At 41.9% G+C, this 20,939-nt stretch overlaps 1 protein-coding gene across 2 annotated transcripts in view; it reads left to right on the top strand.

The window, feature by feature from the left end:
* The window catches only part of LOC141106413 (syntaxin-3-like), a 98,298-nt gene that overhangs the window by 67,941 nt on the left and 9,418 nt on the right, over nt 1-20,939 (top strand). The window contains exons 8-10 of one of the 2 annotated variants that reach the window (XM_073597181.1): nt 6,031-6,168; nt 6,475-6,585; nt 18,898-19,018. In XM_073597181.1, coding sequence (XP_073453282.1) covers nt 6,031-6,168; nt 6,475-6,585; nt 18,898-18,984 — 336 coding nt within the window. In that variant the 3' untranslated portion in view covers nt 18,985-19,018. Of the gene's footprint in view, nt 1-6,030; nt 6,169-6,474; nt 6,586-7,704; nt 7,849-18,897; nt 19,019-20,939 lie in introns of those variants that run through there. The other variant, XM_073597182.1, reaches the window with a different exon arrangement.

Raw genomic sequence — 20,939 nt, 5'->3', positions numbered from 1 at the left:
TCTTCTTTGCAAAATAGCTCAAGCTCCCTCAGATTGGATGGAGAGCGTCTGTGAACAGCAATTTTCAAGTCTTGCCACAGATTCTCAATTGGATTTGGGTCTGGACTTTGACTGGGCCATTCTAACACATGAATATGCTTTGATCTAAACCATTCCATTGTAGCTCTGGCTGTATGTTTAGGATCGTTGTCCTGCTGGAAGGTTAACCTCCTCTCCAGTCTCAAGTCTTTTGCAGACTCTAATGCTGCGTACACACGAGCAGACCTTACGGCAGACTTTGCCTGGCGGACGGGATTTCGTTGGACAATTCGATCGTGTGTGGGCTCCAGCGGACTTTGTTTTCTCAAAAGTTGGACGGACTTAGATTTGAAACATGTTTTAAATCTATCCGTCGAACTCAAGTCCGGTCGATAAGTCCGCTCGTCTGTATGCTAGTTTGACGGACAAAAAGCCACGCTAGGGCAGCTATTGGCTACTGGCTATGAACTTCCTTATTTTAGTCCGGTCGTACGTCATCACGTACAAATTTGACGGACTTTGGTGGATTGTGTGTAGGCAAGTCCGTTCATTCGGAAAGTCCGTCAAAGTCTACCGGGCAAAGTCTGCCGTAAAGTCCGCTCGTGTGTACGCGGCATAACAGGTTTTCTTCCAAGATTGCCCTGTATTTGGCTCCATCCATCTTCCCATCAACTCTGACCAGCTTCCCTGTCCCTGTTGAAGAAAAGCATCCCCACAACATGATGCTACCACCACCATGTTTCACGGTGGGGACAGTGTGTTCAGGGTGACATGCAGTGTTCGTTTTCCGCCACACAGTGTTTTGCTTTTAGGTCAAAAGGTTCAATTTTGGTCTCGTCTGACCAGAGCACCTTCTTCCACATGTTTGCTGTGTCCCCCACATGGCTTTTCGCAAACTGCAAACAGGGCTTCTTATGGCTTTCTTTTAACAATGGCTTTCTTCTTACCACTCTTCCATAAAGGCCGGATTTGTGGCGTGCCCGACTTATAGTTGTCATGTGGACAGATACTCCCACCTGAGCTGTGGATCCCTGCAGCTCCTCCAGAGTTACCATGGACCTCTTGGCTCTTCTCTGATTAATGCTCTCCTTGCCCGGCCTGTCAGTTTAGGTGGACGGCCATGTCTTGGTAGGTTTGCAGTTGTGCCATACTCTTTCCATTTTTCGGATGATGGATTGAACAGTGCTCCATGAGATGTTCAAAGCTTGGGATATTTTTTTAGAACCCAATCCTTCTTTAAACTTCATCCACAACTTTATCCCTGACCTGTCTGGTGTGTTCATTGGCCTTCATAATGCTAATTGTTCACTAAGGTTTTCTAACAAACCTCTGAGGGCTTCACAAAACAGCTGTATTTATACTGAGATTAGAGTCCATCTGTGTGTAATTTATTTACTAATTAGGTGATTTCTGCAGCCCATTGGTTTCACTAGATTTTAGGAGTATCAGAGTAAGGTTGGCCATACATTATACAATTTTCTTGTAAACTTTTCTTTAGATTTACCAAAACCATATAATACGAGGTCAAACCTAAACACTTTCAATTTGTATACAATCAGGCAGGCCCTTGCGCTACATAGTTGAAGGTAAATCTAAAGAAAATTGCATAAGAAAATTGTATGGTGTATGGCCAGCTTAAAGGGGGCTGAATGCAAATGCACGCCACACTTTTCAGATATTTGTAAAAAAAATTTGAAAACCATATTTTAATTTTCCTTCCACATCACAATTATGTGCCACTTTGTGTTGGTCTATCACATAAAATCCCAATAAAATACATTTATGTTTTTGGTTGTAACATGACAAAATGTAGAAAATGTCAAGGGGTATGAATACTTTTTCAAGGTACTGTATATCCTGGAATTTACATTTCACTACTCTGGTTAGCTAAAATATGGTTTGTTGCTTTAGGAAATAAGGCAAAGGACAATGTCAGAAATGCAGTTAAGTATGGATGAGTGTGCTCCTGCCAGTAAGTGGCAGATGCCATGCTACGCATTGCTTTGCTCGACACATTTCGATAAATAATGTGTCTTCATCAGGAGAAATAGTGAATAAGTTCTGTAGGATAAAACCCCAGGTATAAGAGAAAAGAACCACAATCTTATAGAATATAGATCTTTCTACATTTTGACTTTCTAGCTTGGAATTAATATATCTATCAAGGAGGCTTCTTTCTGTGCATATGCCATTATCTTTTGACAAATGTGAATTCTATCTATAGGCCTTTATGGAACCTGCTCAGTCTTGGGTTTTGGCGGCTTCTCATTGGCGTTCCTTGTGCGCACCTGGCTTCCTCCTGGCCTGTTCTTCAGCATCCTCCTGTTGAGAAAATTTGTAGTCTTTCCTTCTTTTTTTGTGGTTCTTTTCTCCTGTACCTTGGGCTTTATCCTACGCATCCACTAAAGCTCCTGATGAAGATTTGTTAATTACTGAAACTCATCAAGCTATAGTGTGATATGATTCTCTGTATGATGTATCTGTTTAAACTATTTTGTCATATGGCATGGCATTCCGTGTTTTTAACTTTTGTATAACAAATTTCATTTTTTATACTTTATGTAAACTTGTTGGGTTGATGCTGATGTGCCCTAGAAATCCCCTTGATACAATGGTTCTTTCAACTTTAGGCATGATATATGGAATGTGGGCATAGTTTGACACTAAGCCACTGTCTATATGTTGCGTAGATAGTAAGGTTGAATAAAGACACCAGTCCATCCCTTTCAACCTGAGAGAGTGTGGGTGCATGTCTACAATTATCACTACTTTATTTAAGGTACCCATATAGAGCTGTCAATTTACACAGCGCCCCACACGTACTTCGCACACTCACATCGGTCTCTACCCTCAAGGAGCCCACAATCCAATATGTCATTTTCTCTTTTTCAAATCCTCTTTTAGGGCTTATTTGTTGGCTCGATTAATTTGAAGTGAATATGGGCAAATCCAGCCAAATATTCTTAGATATAACCAGGCCCCAGTTTTATAAAGGAAGGAGCTAACAAACCTTCATTATTGCCTGAAACACTGTATGTTTATGACTAGTATGTATAGTGCTGGACTAGTGTAGTCTGGTATCACTGGAGGTGATCTGGGATGCGTTGTCCTTCAAGGGAGTTTGTAGCCGATGAAGGTATGATGTAGGTGGGCCTTGCTATGTTCTTGGCTGATGCTTCTCCACTTGGATGGTTGTAGAGGCACACTTGGTACAGAAGTTTGTCACATTTGAGGTTATTAATAAAAAGTTTAAATTGGAATTGACAGTTCACAGGTGGGGACTAAAGCCAACAGAAGTGGTTCCCCCTTCGTCAAGGCTGTGATAGTGGTCGAGACTGACCTGGAACCAAAAGTCTTCTCTAATACGGCCATAGGGCTTGAAAAAAGGGGTTTTATGACTGGGTGGTCCTCGTTATAATACGGCACCTCATCCCAATGAAAATGGTAACAATGGTAGAGACGGATAAGGGGATTATCACGGTGCCAAACAATTAAATACATTTATTAAAAGTTATAATGTTTTATTAACAAACAATTAAAAAAAATATACAATTATAGACATCAAGGGTATGATCATACAAAAGGGGAACATACAAAGCCAACTATACAGCAATGTTACAAAACCCAGCCTGTGGCGTAGTGGCAGGTCTTGTAAACAGGTATTTTAGTCCTACATGTTTCGCCAGAGTTGGCTTCCTCAGGGACAGTTGGTTATACCTGTACTAATATCCTGAATTCTATAATAGAAAATTGACAATCAGAAAAAATAACTGTGTGTATCTCAAGCCAACATAATATAGATAAAATGAAATGAGTATATAATATAGGGCCGTCAGACATGATCACTAATCTCTCCACATATAAGAATTGTTGGGGCAAGTGACCATCCCAAACACCATCAGTCCCCAAGAAACCGCTCTCCACCCAACGGGTAACCCCAGAAAGGACCCTAAAAGCCCTGGATAGTAAAGTACCTACCAATGGGTCACAGGGGGTGGGGCGCGGCAGTCCCCCGGGTGAACTCAAAGCTCCACTGCGCAAATAGGAGGCTGCAGGGGGCAAAAAAGAGGGCCTGGCAAGTAAAAAGAGTTTTGTGTAAGTTATAAGGTTCCGGTCAACCCCAGATACAATCTGGGTATGCAGACCAAAATAACATAGGGCTAACATAGCCTCAGCAGTACTCGCGGTAAAAATATTTGTAACAAAGGAAAAACCCGGGCACCCAATCAGCTGGCATAAATATCAACAGGTATGGCTGATAGAAAAAAACTGAAAAAATAAAAAGGAAAAAGGAAAAAGTAAGGACATCTAAAAATTGTATAGTAATGGAACCATCAAAGGAATATAGTGCAGTAACAGTATATAATCAAAGTTGTATGAGGTATATTGTTCTGGGGTTACCCGTTGGGTGGAGAGCTGTTTCTTGGGGACTGATGGTATTTGGGATGGTCACTTGACCCCAGCAATTCTTATATGTGGAGAGATTTGTGATCATGTCTGACGGCCCTATATTATATACTAATTTCATTTTATCTATATTATGTTGGCTTGAGATACACACTGTTATTTTTTCTGATTGTCAATTTTCTATTATAGAATTCAGGATATTAGTACAGGTATAACCAACTGTCCCTGAGGAAGCCAACTCTGGCGAAACATTTAGGACTCAAATACCTGTTTACAAGACCTGCCACTTACCCACAGGCTGGGTTTTGTAACATTGCTGTATAGTTGGCTTTGCATGTTCCCCTTTTGTATGATCACACCCTTGATGTCTATAATTGTATATTTTTTTTAATTGTTTGTTAATAAAACATTATAACTTTGAATCAATGTATTCCATTAATTGTTTGGCACCGTGATAATCCCCTTATCCCTCTCTACCATTGTTACGGCCATAGGGCTGTTTAGGTACTTTCACATGGCGGAAAAAGGGATGGGTATACTTGATCTATAGCCCCAGCGGCACTAAAAAGGAAGATAAGGGACTGCAGGCTTCCTGTTTGGGGAAGGTGATTCTGAAAAATCAGTGGGTACTTCCATCACCTACATACTGTATACCCAATAACTATTTGTTTTTAGTGAAGCTTTTCACTGGTGTAAGGGTGATGCCCTATGTGGACTGTTTCCATTGATTACTATTAGTAATGCTACAGCTTGCACAGAGCCCTGACCTTAACCCAATTGAGCACAGTTTGGATGATATCACATACAATGATTGTTGGCCAGGTTAAAGGAGGAATTATAAGGGGAGTGAATAATCCTAAGATAAACGGACACACCAGGTTTAGGCCTCATTCACACTTGCGCATGGGGCTGTTGCCAATTACAGGTGAGAACTCCAGCAGGATCCTGGCAATTAGATGTGGGAGGCAGCCCCATTGAAATCAATCACTCCATGTGCAATTATATCATAACGGCCAGCTGTGTGAACTGTCAGCCTCCTATTGTTTTCAAAAGGGCTGCCTCCCACAACTAATCACTGGGAACCTTGCACATAAGCTGGTGACGGTCCTGTTCGCAAATGTGAATGGGGCCTAAAGCCGGCCATAGATAGATCGAATCTTGGCTGGTTCAGCAGAGACCAGCTGAGATTTGATCCTTCTATGGGCAGATAGGTTGTATTGAAGTCGGTCCATCAAAAAATCTTCTTGTTCAACGTGAGTATCCGACCTCACAAGTGTTCTTTTATCTGAATGGGGACAAATTCCCACAGATTTATTGCAATATCTTGTGAAAAGCCTTCTCAGAACAGTGGAAGAACTTATAGCCACACAGGATAGGGAAGGGGAGAAGGGGGGAACACAACTCCATATTAATGCCCATGGTTTTGGTATAGGATGTCCAATAAGCTCATACAGTGGGATGGTAGGTGTCGACAAACATTTCACCATTTAGTGTAGGACATATACATCATCTTTAATGCTAGATGGTATCAACTTAGGCCACAGGTAGCAGATCATTCTGGTAGGTAGGTATGCCAAAGTTACACCTTTTCATCTTTTCCTGTAGATCATTAACGATTCACAGATTTCACGCCAAGCCTTGAGTGAAATTGAATCTCGTCATCGTGACATCGTACGGCTTGAGAGCAGCCTGAAGGAGCTCCATGACATGTTCATGGATATCGCCATGCTGGTTGAGAACCAGGTAACCATCATGAACAATATGGGGCGGGTGAAGACAAAAAGAAAAATGACAATACAAGGGCTTCAATTAGGGGATTAGGAGTACTATGTAAACTGTATTATATTAATCTTAAATCACCCAAACATAGCCTCTATAAAAGCTATTTGATGTCTCAGTTGTGTCTCCTTTTCTGTCCTTAATGCTTTGCTTGGAGACTGAGGCTCAACCAAGCTAAGGTAACTATACCTCTCCTCTCTGACTTTAGCCTTTATCTGAAAACCCTTTTTCTCATCCAATGTACTAACTGATCCTTTGTGTCTGCTACAGGGGGAGGTGACTGATAACATAGAGATCAATGTCATGAAATCAGTGGAACATGTAGAGAAAGCTCGAGAAGAGACAACTAAAGCGGTGAAATACCAGAGCAAAGCACGCAAGGTGAGGGTGGAAAGACCCAGTAGACCATGGCATAACTGACCTGACCTGACCTGATATAAGAGCTATATTAGGAGGCCGTTGAGGGCTACAGATGACTGGATAAAGTTCTTTGTTATGTGACACTACAATATCGTATGTGTGTTTTTTGTTTCTTAAATCTCACAATATATCATGCTTACCTCTTGTACAATTTCCCATCATCTTTCGATTTTCTTTTCCTACTATGAACTTTTCTCACCGTGCTTCTTGCAGTGTGGGCTCTATGCTTTTGTTCCTCTGCATTTGTTTCATTTTACCTTTTACCTTTCTACCATTTAAACCTCCCTGGTTTCTTCCATGGGTTGATCTATGCTTCTCCTCAAACGTTTCTCTCATCCTTATCACGCTCTCCCCACCATGTTCTTTCACTAGCTTTCCACTGTTCTCGACTTTTTGATCCTGGCTTTAATATTCTTATGTTTAATACTCTTATGTCTTTACCAACCTTTTTTCTCTACTTCCTACATTGTGTTTTCCTATGCTTTTGCTCAAAACATCAACCTAAATCTCAACTCTCAAAACCCAACCTTCCTTTCCCAATGTTTTATCTGTTTTTTCTTTCCTGATTTTCTTAAAACCTATGCCAACTTCATCATTTTCTATACATTTAATATTCTGTCAATGTGCTTACACCAAACTCTTCTGTCTCATGTTGTATGTTCTTTCTTCTATAATGGCCCAAACTTGTCCATTTTAAATCTCTAAATACACTGCATTTTCAAACCTTCTAATCTTAATTCTTTACGGCCTTCTGTGCCTTTTGTTTATTTTCTTTTCTTTTTTTTCCTTTTCTCTTTTCATTTCCTTTTTTTTTTTTTTTTCTTTTTTTTTTTTCTTCTCTTTCTTTTCCTTTCTTCTTTCTTTTCTTTTCTTTAAAACCTTCATTCATGTGTTATCTTCTGCCATATCCTTTCTCTGTCTTTCCTTTTACACTTACCACAATTGTTTTCTCTCATAATCCTTCAACAACATACACCCCTTAACCCATTCCCCTACTTGTGTCTTGGCTTCCTTCTGCTATTTCTCCCCTACCCTGTCTTTTGTTTTTCTTTTTTTTCCTACACCTCTTTCTTTCTTAAGGGTTCTCTTATAGACCGTATAGAAAATAACATGGACGAGTCAGTAGGTTTTGTCGAACGAGCTGTGGCCGATACAAAGAAAGCTGTAAAATACCAGAGTGAGGCCCGGAGGGTGAGAAGAACCGCTTAGATTGCTCAGTAGTATTTAATGGCTTGGCAGCCTTGATGGACCCCAAGTAGCAACCAGATCCCTGCATATAGTTTTGCTGTGCTAGTAGTGCATTGCTTTAGTTTCAACTCCTGCTATGGTTACCTTACGTTGAATTTTAGATCTAGAGTTTTAGATATGGCTGGGCTCATTTATAAAAACCAGAGGAAGGAAAATGAGGGGGTGTGGCCATAACAACAAATCAGAATCTAGTGGTAATTTTCTGACCCGTACCATAAAAATGTTTGTTTCAGCATGGCCTTTAGTCACACAGGAGCAAGCAGATGAAACTGGTCTGTTGCTAAACTGTTGTGGTTCCATGCCTATGGGAGACAACTAAAAGGTCTTTAAAGTGGAACTTTTTTATTTTGGTTAGCGTGGGAAGGGGTAGAACCTTTATCAGGTTGTATTGCTATGTGTGTCTTTGTTTAGGGACATTTTGCTCTTGCATGACAATGACCAATGGGTTAAAAAGTAAGAGTAAGGCTACACACAAGCAATTTTTGCTATAGCAGTCTTCAACTATAATCATCCTGTAATTACTGTAGTAGCGATCGATCACACAAATGCTTCACTCGATTGTTTCCTATGTGTGGGAATCGCCAGCGATCACTCATGTCAATCTGAGACACAGGTGACAATATAAACTTGAAATAGTTCCAACTCTTCCCAACCCAAACTAGAACAATTGAAACAAATTGGCTGGAATTGCACTTTAAAGACCAAATCTGAGCCTTGGGCTCCCCCGCTTTCTTACAGTATGTATATATATATATATATATATATATATATATATATATATATATATATATCTAGGTTGATAATTTTAATTTGCATCAAAGTGAAAAAATGATGCAGCAGGCTAGTCCATTTTGCTGAAATTTCATTGCAGCAACTCAAAATGGTATTTAGTAGTTTGTCAGGCATGCATACAAGCACGTGGGGGCCATACAATGTCAGGGCATGCTCCTAATGAGACAACGGATGGTGTCCTGGGGTATTTCCTCCCCAGGGCATCACTGAACTCCTGAACAGACTGAGGTGCAACCTGGCGACATCAGATGAACCGAAAAACTTAATGTCCCAGAGGTGTTCTATTGGATTTAGGTCAGGTGAGCGGGAGGCCATTTAATGGTATTGATTCCTTCATTCTCCAGGAACTGGTTGCATACTCTCGCCTCGCCACATGAGGTTGGGCATTGTTGTGCACCAGGAGGAACCCAGGACCCACTGCTATATATATGTATAAATATATTACAGTATCTCCCAAAAGTCAGTACACCCCTCACATTTTTGTAAACATCTTTTCATGTGACAACACTGAAGAAATGACACTTTGCTACAATGTAGTGAGTGTACAGCTTGTATAACAGTGTACATTTGCTGTCCCCTCAAAATAACTCAACACACAGCCATTAATGTCTAAACCGCTGGCAACAAAAGTGAGTACACCCCTAAGTGAAAATGTCCAAATTGGTCCCAATTAGCCATTTTCCCTCCCCAGTGTCATGTGAATCATTAACGTTACAAGGTCTGGGGAGGGGGGTCAGCCTATCAGTGCTCAGACCATACGTCGCACACTGCATCAAATTGGTCTGCATGGCTGTTATCCCAGAAGAAAGCCGCTTCTAAAGATGATGCAACAGAAAGCCCGCAGACAGTTTGCTGAAGACAAGCAGACTAAGGACATGGATTACTGGAACCATGTCCTATGGTCTGAGACCAAGTTAAACATAATTGGTTCAGATGGCATCAAGCGTGTGTGGCGGCAGCCAGGTGAGGAGTACAAAGACAAGTGTTTCTTGCCTACAGTCAAGCATGGTGATGGGAGTGTCATGGTCTGGGGCTGCATGAGTGCTGCCGGCACTGGGGAGCTACAGTACATTGAGGGAACCATGAATGCCAACATGTACTGTGACATACTGAAGCAGAGCATGATCCCCTCCCTTCAGAGACTGGGCCACAGGGCAGTATTCCAACATAACGACCCCAAACACACCTCCAAGATGACCACTGCCTTGCTAAAGAATCTGAGGGTGATGGACTGGCCAAGCATGTCTCCAGACCTAAACCCTATTGATCATCTGTGGGGCATCCTCAAATGGAAGGTGGAGGAGCGCAAGGTCTCTAACATCCACCAGCTCTGTGATGTCGTCATGGAGGAGTAGAAGAGGACTCCAGTGGTAACCTGTGAAGCTCTGGTGAACTCCATGCCCAAGAGGGTTAAGGCAGTGCTGGAAAATTATGGTGGCCACGCAAAATATTGACACTTTGGGCCCAATTTTGACATTTTCGCTTGGGGGTGTACTCACTTTTGTTGCCAGCGGTTTAGACATTAATGGCTGTGTGTTGAGTTATTTTGAGGGGACAGCAAATTTACACTGTTATACAAGCTGTACACTCACTACTTTACATTGTAGAAAAGTGTCATTTCTTCAGTGTTGTCACATGAAAAGATAGAATAAAATATTTACAAAAATGTGAGGGGTGTACTCTCATTTGTGAGGTACTGTGTGTATATATAGCCCAGAGTTTGGACGTTAATGCTTTCAATGAGAATATTGGTGACCATGAAGTGCTGAGTGTTATGGGGGGTAGGCCAGATTGGTTATATTGATCAGTCTGGAATTTTTTCCTTTACTCCAGTTTTCATAAAAAAGTCCAGAAGTAGCTATATATTGTGCATTTTTTGTTTACCACCTCCTCCTGTTTTTTGTTTGTTTCTCTTTATATCTTCCCACATCTTATGTGCAGAAGGACAAAAACTTTTTGGTTTACGCCTGGCATACATGGAAGGAAATTCGGCCATTTCATCAGGGACCGGCCAAATTTCCATCCATGTATGGGCTCAGGGCTTCTTTTCTCAGACAATAGGTGCAGGAACTCCCCCTTTCCGAGTCACCGCTTTTTCTTCTCCCCAACCCACCTCCCAGTACTGTCCCTTTTAGACAATATAGAACCAAGTATCACTTTGAGGTGCTAAGTAATTTGTATGGAATTTGGTAATGATATCAAGAAAAGCAGTAAAATAGATCCCCTGCAGCCAGCAACAATAGATCCCCCGAACAACAATGGACCAACCACAACAAAATTTCCGTACCAGCAACAATAGACTCCCAGCAGCATCAACAGATCTCCGCACAGCCAGCCTTAATAGTCTGTCTGGCTGCCATCAACAATAGACCCCTCCCCCAACAGTAGATCTCTTTCAACAACAACTGACTCCCCAGCAACATAAGACCCCCCCATTTTTCTTGTATAGCAAAAAGAGTCACGTTGTACCATGTACGGTATGTAGGCAAAGGCTACACCACCAGTTATGTGGCTAATTAATTAACTAATATGCAATACATTGTTTAGTCCACAAATGCTTTTGGTCACCACTACTTTTCCTTAAGGGCTCAGACCCATCCTCCGATCTGACATCCACTTCTCTATGTGTCTGCATCCAAAAAACACAGTCACTTCCACCGCTAATAGGTCTTCCAAGGTGTGAAGTAACAGATGTCAGATAAAATGGTGGTGTGAAAGATGTATATGGTATCCAAAACTGGGTGGATGCTGCCTTCCTCAGATGGGGTAATCCGAAATGAACTACAAGAAAAACACCTTCCAAAGCGCCTTCCATTTCTGTTTTTCTTGTAGTGTCTGCATCCACTTCTATGGGCTGACCGCACACAGCTCCAAGATGTATGCACATGGAGTAGACAGTGGCTCCGGTTGGAGGACGAGTCTCCACGCCTGTCAAAATAAACCCTTAATATTATCTTTTCAAAGTAACAAATACAATAATTAAGAGGTTAGATGAAAGGTTACAGTATAATACTTTTTGGTGGTTATAACTAATTTTATATAGAAATCTACATGTTGATCTAAAAGTGGAACTAAGGAGGCATCAGGGTCAGAAGGTTTGGGTTCCAGAAGAGGGACAGTCTTTCCAAATGGGGGGGACAGTTTCGAGTTACCTGCCTTATTAATTGGCCGATGAGACTTTTCTATTGCTCTTTGATTTATTGTGGGTGTGTAACTTTGTTGTAAGCATTCAGCGTTTATTATTTGTCTCTAGTCCCAAATACCTGCAGAAGGAAATTTTAGGTCAGATTGGTAGCTGAAGGTTTGGATGCTGTTGTAAGGCCCTTTTTAGGCTCGGTTCACACTGGATGTCGATGTGGCTCACAGCAGGGGTCCTGTGCGTCCTGGTTCAACATTTCAGGTTCGATTTCAGCCCAAATTTTGGGCTGAATTCGGACCTGAAACAGACCAAAAGACGACAGGGCTCCTGTGCAAATTCTCACCAGAGCCGCGTCGGAGATTGTGACCGGCTCCAGAGAGAGCCGGTCACAATCTCCTGCTATTGTGAATTGGATGCGCATTCAATTCGCAGTAGTGTGAACCCGGCCTTAAATGTCCCATTCTAAATGAATCTAATATTGTTTGTACTGATTTATAACAAAATATAGTGCTGGGCATTCCAAGGAGACATTTCTTAGATGGCCAGTTAGGATGGAGTCTTGTACTCTGGTTATGTCTGTATACAGAAAGTAGTTCCTAATGTGACAGTACTTGACCATTAGTGTATTTTTCTATTTTACTGCAGTGGATAAAGTGGTTGTAAACCCTTACTGGTTAGCACTTCCGCTTAGGAGCACTAGAGCTGTCAGTTTGAATCCCAACCGGCACTATTTACACAGAGTTTGCATATTCTCCCTGTGCCTGTGGGGGTTTCCTCTGGGCACTCCGGTTTCCTCCCACACTCCAAAGGCATGCTGGTAGGTTACTTGGCTCTGGTCTAAATTGGCCCTAGTGTGTGTCCTGTATGCATGAATGTGCGTTAAGGATCTTAGATTGTAAGCTCCTTTAGGGCAGGGACTGATGTGAATGTATATTAAACATGTAAAGGGCTGCATAGATTGACAGCACTATATAAGTACCTTTAGTACCCAGTGAAGTGGCTGGCCTCACGTTATACACTAAGATGACAAAAATCCTACTACATAAGTTGTACCTGTTTATCTGCGGACTTTTCTTTTCTACAGCCTTCCAAAACACACAGAATCAAAGGCTCTTTCTCATTTCCATCAGGCAGAAGGCGGGGAGCTAATGTTCCACACTGCGCTATATGCAGCAGGGAGCTGAGTGTAATCTGAGACCTGAGTGGAGGGAAAGGACAACGTCTCATAGGGAAACATGCACAGTTGAGGCTTTCGATCGCCTTCTGTGTGCTAAGGGGGGGGGGGGGGGGGGGCGACGGTCTCCCGGGATTCTGTGGTGTCCACATAGACCTTCAGAAGTGAGTCATGCAGATAGCAAACTAATGACGGAGCAGACAGAAATCACAATAGATGCTTCTGATTGAGGCTAGCACACGCTATAGAAGAATATCTGTGTACTTTTTTTTTTTCATTTCAGAGGTTTACAACTATAACAATAACCATAGGTTCCTTAAAGTAAAGGGTGCGTCCAAACCACTAGGATTGTGCATCGCCTTTTGTTTAGTCACCCAGTTTGCTAAGTCTGAACCCACAAGGTGAAAAGAGAACCTCTATGTGACTGAATAATTATCTCTGAATCAGAGACTGAATTGTCAGGGGAACCTAGAGCAGTTTTTAGTTGAGATAAACGTATATTCGACCACTGAAAAAGGTGTTTTTTTTTTTTTTTTTATACCATTAAGTTAAAGCCCAAATGAACTTTCAGTACAAATATATTCAGCTTAATATATTCCAGATGCAACAAAACAAAAGGTGTGCAAAGTCTTATCGTTTTTTTCCTTAGAAAGCAGTCACAGTCTGAGTAGAAAAGCCTGTCCCCTGCCAGCATGCTGCAGGAAAGGACTCTTGCTTTGTGCGGAAGCATCGGTCTCTGAGTCCCCTAGAGCTCTCCAATCAACAGAGTAGGAAATTTTCTAATTAACATTAACATTCTATAGATTTATAGGAGGAGGCATGTCGGACCTCTGCAAAGAGACCACTGATTCCAAACAGAGAGTAAGCATCCTTCTCTGCAGCATGCTGGTACAGTGCCCAGAAAAAGTATTCATACCCCTTGAAATTTTCCACATTTTGTCACATTACAACCAAAAACGTAAATGTATTTTATGAGATATGTGCCACTGTGTGTTGGTCTAATTGTGATGAGGAAGGAAAATGATAAATGTTTTTTTTTTTTTTCATGCTGCCACCACCATGTTTTACGGGTGATGTGCAGTGTTAGTTTTCCACCACACATAGCATTTTGCTTTTAGGCCAAAAAGATACATTTTGGTCTCATCTGACCAGAGCACCTTCTTCCACATGTTTGTTGTGTCCCCCACATGGCTTCTCGCAAACTGCAAATGGGACTTCTTATGGCTTTCTTCCAACAATGGCTTTCTTCTTGCCACTCTTCCATAAAGGCCAGATTTGTGGAGGGCATGACTAATAGTTGTCCTGTAGACAGATTCTCCCACCGGAGGATCTCTGCAGCTCCTTCAGTTACCATGGACCTCTTGGCTGCTTCTCTGATTAATGTTCTCCTTGCCCGGCCTGTCAGTTTAGGTGGACGGCCATGTCTTGGTAGGTTTGCAGTTGTGCCATACTCTTTCTATTTTTTCGGATGATGGATTGATCAGATCTCCGTTAGATGCTCAAAGCTTGGGAGATTTTTTTTATAACCTAACCCTGCTTTAAACTTCTCCACAAATTTATCCTTCACCTGTCCGGTTTGTTCCTTGGCCTTCATGATGCTGTTTATTCACTAAGATTCTCTAACAAACCTGAGGGCATCACAGAACAGCTGTATTTATACTGAGATTAAATTGCACACAGGTGTACTCTATTTACTTAATGGGGAACTTCTGAAGGCAATTGGTTCCACTAGATTTTAGTTAGGGGTATCAGAGTAAAGGGGACTAAATACAAATGCACACCACACTTTTCAGATATTTGTAAAAAAAAAAATTGAAAACCATTTATTATCTTCCTTCCACTTCACAATTATATGCGACTTTGTTTTGGTCTATCACATAAAATCCCAATAAAATACATTTATGTTTTTGGATGTAACATGACAAAATGTGGGTATAAAAACTTTTTCAAGGCACTGTAAGTTAGCAAACGTTCACCTTTTGAGTTCAGGTACGCTTTAACCACTTGTCGCCCGCTCACAGTAGATATACTGAGAGCAGAGCGGCACAGCGACTTACCCAAATGCTGCCGTTTACTTCCTGTTTGAGCGGTGCGACCCCTGCTGACCTGTGCTGTGATTGGATACAGCACGGGTTTGTCAGCAGATTTCAGCTAATTATTTTGGCTGAAACATGCTGATCAGCTGTGGCCATTCACAGCACAGAGTTCTATGTTGACAAACGCGATCTGTCTGTTTCTTCTCCCTGAAATCAACTCTGCTTTTTCTCCCTGGACGCAGACAGATCTGTAAGCAGCACACATCACACTTGTTAGGCACACAGTTAACCCATTGATTGCTCCTTGATGTTAACCCCTTCCCAGCCAGTGCCTTTAGTACAGTATTATCACTGATTGCTGTATTGGTGTCACTAGTGATGCCAGAGTCCCTCCCAGCCAGTTTCAGTGAGCGCTAGACTATCACAGTCGCACTATAAGTCGCTGAGAACTATACTAGTGTCCCCAAAAACGCAATTTGGTTTTTACCAAAGACATGTAGCAGAATACATATTCTCCTAAATTTATGAAGAAATTTGATTTTATTGGATATGTTTTATAGCAGAAAACGGAAAATATTGTTTATTTTTTTTTTCAAAATGTTCAGCATTTTTTCCACTTTCTGTTATAAAACATATCCAATAAAATCAAGTTTCTTCATAAACTTAGGCCAAAATGTATTCTGCTACATGTCCTTGGTAAAAAACAAATTCCGCCAAAATACAATCAAATCAAATACCACCAAAAGAAAGGTCTATTTGTGTGAAAAGAATTATATCAATTTTATTTGCCTACAGCGCTGCAGGACCGAGCAATTGCTAGTTAAAGTAGCTCAGTGCTGAATAGCACAAAAATGCTCAGGTCATGAGGGGAGGTCAAGTAGTTGATGTGGATATAAACCTTTACATATACCCAGTGAAGCGACTGGCTTAAGGTTATACACAGAGATGAAATAAATCATCCTAAATAAGTTGCACCTGTTTATCGGCATCCCGCTCTTCTCTACAGCTTTCTAAAGTACACATTTTACACATCATTTCTCAGCTCCAGGCACAAGGCAGGGATCTGACGCCACACATTGCACAGCATAAAACAGGTGTGTAATCTGAGACCTGAGTGGATGGAAGACACCCCCCCTCTACACAGTCTTATAGGGAAACATGCACAGCTATGTCAGTCCCCTTCTCTATGCTGGAGGGGGAGGTAGGGCTTTCCTCTGGGATTCTGTGGTGTTGATATAAACCTTCAGAAGTGACTCCTGAAGATAGCAGACAGGGGAGATAGAAACCACACTTGGAGCTTAAGATTGAGGCAAGTACACACTATAGAGGGATATGCTTTGTTCATTTTTCATTTGAGGTCTACAACTACTTGAGCTCCGGAAGATTTTACCCCCTTCATGACCAGGCCATTTTTTGCTATTCAGCACTCCACTACTTTAACTGGCAATTGCACGGTCATGCAAAGTTGTGCCCAAATGAAATTGATATATTTTTTTTCACACAAATAGAGTGGTATTTGATCACCACTGGGTTTTCTATTTTTTGCGATATAAACAAAGAAAGACTGAAAAAAAAACCCAAATATTTTCTACTTCTGCAATATAACATATCCAATGAAAAAAACAAACTTCTTTATAAATTCTGCTACATGTCTTTGGTAAAAAAAAAATCCCAATAAGTGTATATTGATTGTGGTGTGTATATATATCATGCAAACCAGTTTGTAGACGCTATAATTTTTATTTATTTTTTTTATACCAGTAATGGCGGCAATCAGCGACCTATAGTGGGACTGCCATAGTGTGGTGGGCAATGGCGATCTGACACTTTGTGGGAACTGGCTGACAGACGTTGACATCACCAGTGACACTAATACAGTGAGCAGTGCTAAAAATATGCATTGTCACTGTACTAATGACACTGGCTGGGAAGGGGTTAACATCAGGGGCAATCAAAGGGTTAAGATCCTTTTCACGCGGGCACCGCCTTTGCATAATCCGCTTGCTCAGCGGCCAATCGCTCCGCTGATCCCTGTTGAGCAGGCAGATGATACGTCCGTCTCCGCTCACTGCGCAGAGCGGACACAGTCCCGCCCTCCTCTATGGGGAAATTGGAAATGGACCTCCAGTCTGTTTTCATCAAATCTGATCCGCCAGACGGATGGAAAATAGGACCTGTCAGGATTTTGCAGCCAGGATCGGATTGGATAGCGTTGGATGTCAGCAGACATATCTCAGCTGACATCCGCCGTGCCATAGAGGAGACTGACCGGCAGACCGGATCGGATAGCCCGTGGGAAAGGGGCCTAACTGAGTGTTAATGTGTGTACTGTGTGCTGTTTTTTTACTAAGCAATGTGCTGAGAAATAACAGCACATAGCAGTTGTCTGTAGAGGGCCCTGTGTTGTTTACCAGCACAGAACTCTCTTCTGTCATTCGCTCAGCCACTCAACGGGTGCCACCCATAAATCATTGGCCGGGACCCGCTGATCGACTTGTACTGCAGACAATGGCAACTCAAGCTTCCGGATGCAGGAGTGGACCTGGCAGAAAGCCGCAACATACGGGTGTTTAATTGTGCCTATAGAAGCCCACCTGCCGCAGTAAATGTTCTGCGGTGGATTGGCAAGAGGCTAAAACCTACATTTAACCAATGTTTACAAAAACCACTATTCAGCCTATCAACATAACATCAGGAGACACCATCTCTGCTCCAGCCAGTCTCTGGAAACCTGGTTATGTCCCTATTGGAAGCTGCCATCTTGCCTCTTGCACAGAGAAGCAAAGCCAGCTTGTGGATGGCAGAGAACACATCAGAGACATTTCTATAGTTCTGGTGAGAGATTTATGCAGAGAGCAGTGACACGTGAGTCTGAGCGGTGGTTAGAGATGGAGATGAGGGTTAAGCTTCTGACTTGGCAAGAAGTCAAGATTGGCTTATAGTAACAGTGCTGTTTAGTCTGCTTAGGATGAATGGAAGAGAACAATTTAATGGAACAGACCTGTCATAGTTTTTATTCAGGGCCGTCTTTAAGACAGGGCAAAGGGGGCAGCTGCCCTGGGCCCTGTCATTGTTGTGGGGCCCAAAGCAGCTGCCTCATAATTGCCAACTATCCCAGTTTAAATTCCCTTGTCCCTTGAAGTTTTAGTCCTGTGCTGTGTCCCGATATCTCAGTGTGAAGTGCTGGTACTAATACTGCCAAGCGCTGCCCTATTGTGTACAAATGACTTACCTGCAGAACCTGTGTTTACATGTAAATAACTGTCATTCATATTCAAATAACAAGATCATTCATATGTAAATAGATGTGGCATTGATATGTAAATAAAGGCGGCATTCATATGTATATCATTCCTCTCTGCAGTGAGGAGATGATGTGCTGTAACCTCTAGCAACCAATCAGTGAGCAGTATTGCTGTACAGTGATCTCTAGCAACCAATCAACAAGCAGAAATCATGTGCTGTAACCTCTAGCAACTAATCAGTGAGCCGTAACGTGTGCTGTAACCTCTAGAAACCAGTCAGTAAGAGCACGTGGAGAACGAAATTGCATGGGGGGGGGGCCCAAGAAAATTTTTGCCCAGGGTCCAATCAATATTAAAGACGGCCCTGTTTTTATTGCATGTTGGATGGAAAGGTTCACTTTTAAGGTATGCTCTGCTTGGATAGGAATGTTTTCATGTTTATTTCTTCCCTACCTCGATCTTCTTCCTCTTCTACAGCTTGTGTCAACAATACAATCCTAGGTGCGCTTAAGGTCCTCTTTTGTTAGGAACGTCATGCTTATTTTGGACTGACAATTGACATCTAAAAGACAAAGACGTGACTGTTTGGTACAATTGCTTGTTGTAGTTGATCCTTCTCCTTGATGTTCCCTCCCCTAGAAAATGATCATAATTATTGTGGTGGTAATTATCCTGCTAGCGATTGTGGCACTGATCATCGGCTTATCCGTGGGACTGAAAAAGTGAGACTGGCACCGTGCTGTGCTGGGAATACGCACATGTAAGTAGTAAAACTATTTAACAGCCAAAATACTTATTCATTTCTAGAGCCCCAAGAATTAAATATTCAATTTACCTACACTAAACAACTGAAACCAAAAAAGAACATTTAGTACACTATAGTCTAAAAGTATTGGGACGCCTGCCTTTACACGCACATAAACTTTAATGGCATCCCAGTCTTAGACCATAGGGTTCATTATTGAGTTGGCCCACCCTTTGTAGCTATAACAGCTTCAGCTCTTCTGGGAAGGCTGTCCACAAGGTTTAGGAGTGTGTCTATGGGAATGTTTGACCATTCTTCCAGAAGCACATTTGTGAGGTCAGGTACTGATGTTAGAGCGGAAACTGGGAGCCAGACATTCTTGTCAAATTCATCTCAAAGGTCTTCTGTCGGGTTGATGTCAGGACTTTGGGGTGGAGGAAATTGACTGGCCTGCACAAACTCGCTCATCCATGTCTTTATGGACCTTGCTTGGTGCACTGGTGCACAGTCATGTTAGAACAGGAAAGGGACATCCCCAAACTGTTCCCACAAAGTTGGGAGCATGAAATTGTCCAAAAAGTCTTGTTATGCTGACACCTTAAGACTTCACTTTACTGGAGCCCAACCTCTGAAAAACAACCCCACACCATAATCCCCCCTCCACCAAACGCTTTAGCAAATGCGCAACGGGCCAGTCTAAGTCTAGGTTCACATTTGTGCAATGTGGGAATGCATGTATAATCATGCTCATTCCTACAATGCACAAAAAAAGTACATTACTTTTGCCGGCGTGCGGCAGTGCCATTAATTCTCACCCCCGCATGCCTTGTTAACGTGGGAACCTGCACACCAAATCACAGGGTATCCAAGTACCATGCATTTTGGTTTGGTACAATTACACCAAAGAAATGCAAGCACCATTTTTTTTTTTTTAATTTTTGTTCAATGGGCTGCCCTAAATGTAAAATACATGCACCATCCTACCTGCATATGTGAACAGAGCCTAAAAATCTATTTTGCTTTGGAGATATTGTATCTAACATACTGTTATTTCTCCAGGATAGGACGTGAAGGTCAACTTCCTCAAGGGATCAGAGACAGGTGGGGTGGGTCAGACAGCATATGTGCATTAACCTTTAGTTAAGGGTCTTTATGTGCATTAGCCTTCAGTGACCAGTCTCCAGGGTATATTTAAAAGCTCTCAGCGACCAGTAACCATTATACAGTGCTTTGAAAAAGTATTCATACCCCTTGCAATTTTCCACATTATGTCATGTTACAGTGAAAAACTTAAATTTATTTTTTTGGGATTTTATGTGATAGGCCAACACAAAGTGGCACATATAGTGGGGAAAATAATTATTTGATCCCCTGCAGATTTTGTAAGTTTGCCCACTTACAAAAAATGAAGGGTCTATAATTGTTATCGTAGGTGTATTCTAAATGATAGAGACAGAATATCAACCAAAAATCCAGAAAAAACACACAAAAACAAATGCTATAGTTTAGTGAGTAACATAAGTATTTGACCCCCAAGCAAAGCATGACTTGGTGGAGAAACCCTAGTTGGCAAGCACAAAGTACTGAGTTAAGACGTTTCTTGTAGTTGGTTACCAGGTTTGCACACATCTCAGGAGGGATTTTGGTCCACTCTTCTTTACAGGTCTTCTCTAAATCCTTAAGGTTTCTTGGCTGTCTTTTGGCAACTCAGTTTCAGCTCCCTCCTATAAATTTTCTGTAGGATTAAGGTCTGATATTGACCAGGCCACTCCATGACCTTAATGTGCTTCTTCTTGAGCCACTCCTTTGTTACCTTGGCGGTATGTTTTGGGTCATTGTCATGCTGGAAGACCCATCCATGACCCATCTTTAGTGTTCTGGGGGAAGAAGGTTCTCATCCAAGGTTTTACAATACATGGCTCTGTCTATTTGCCCC

This window comes from Aquarana catesbeiana, linkage group LG08, assembly GCF_042186555.1.
Source record: "Aquarana catesbeiana isolate 2022-GZ linkage group LG08, ASM4218655v1, whole genome shotgun sequence".
Taxonomy (NCBI): Eukaryota; Metazoa; Chordata; class Amphibia; order Anura; family Ranidae; genus Aquarana; species Aquarana catesbeiana.
The sequence above is the reverse complement of the archived record's forward strand: the minus strand, read 5'-3'. Positions and strand labels throughout refer to the sequence as shown.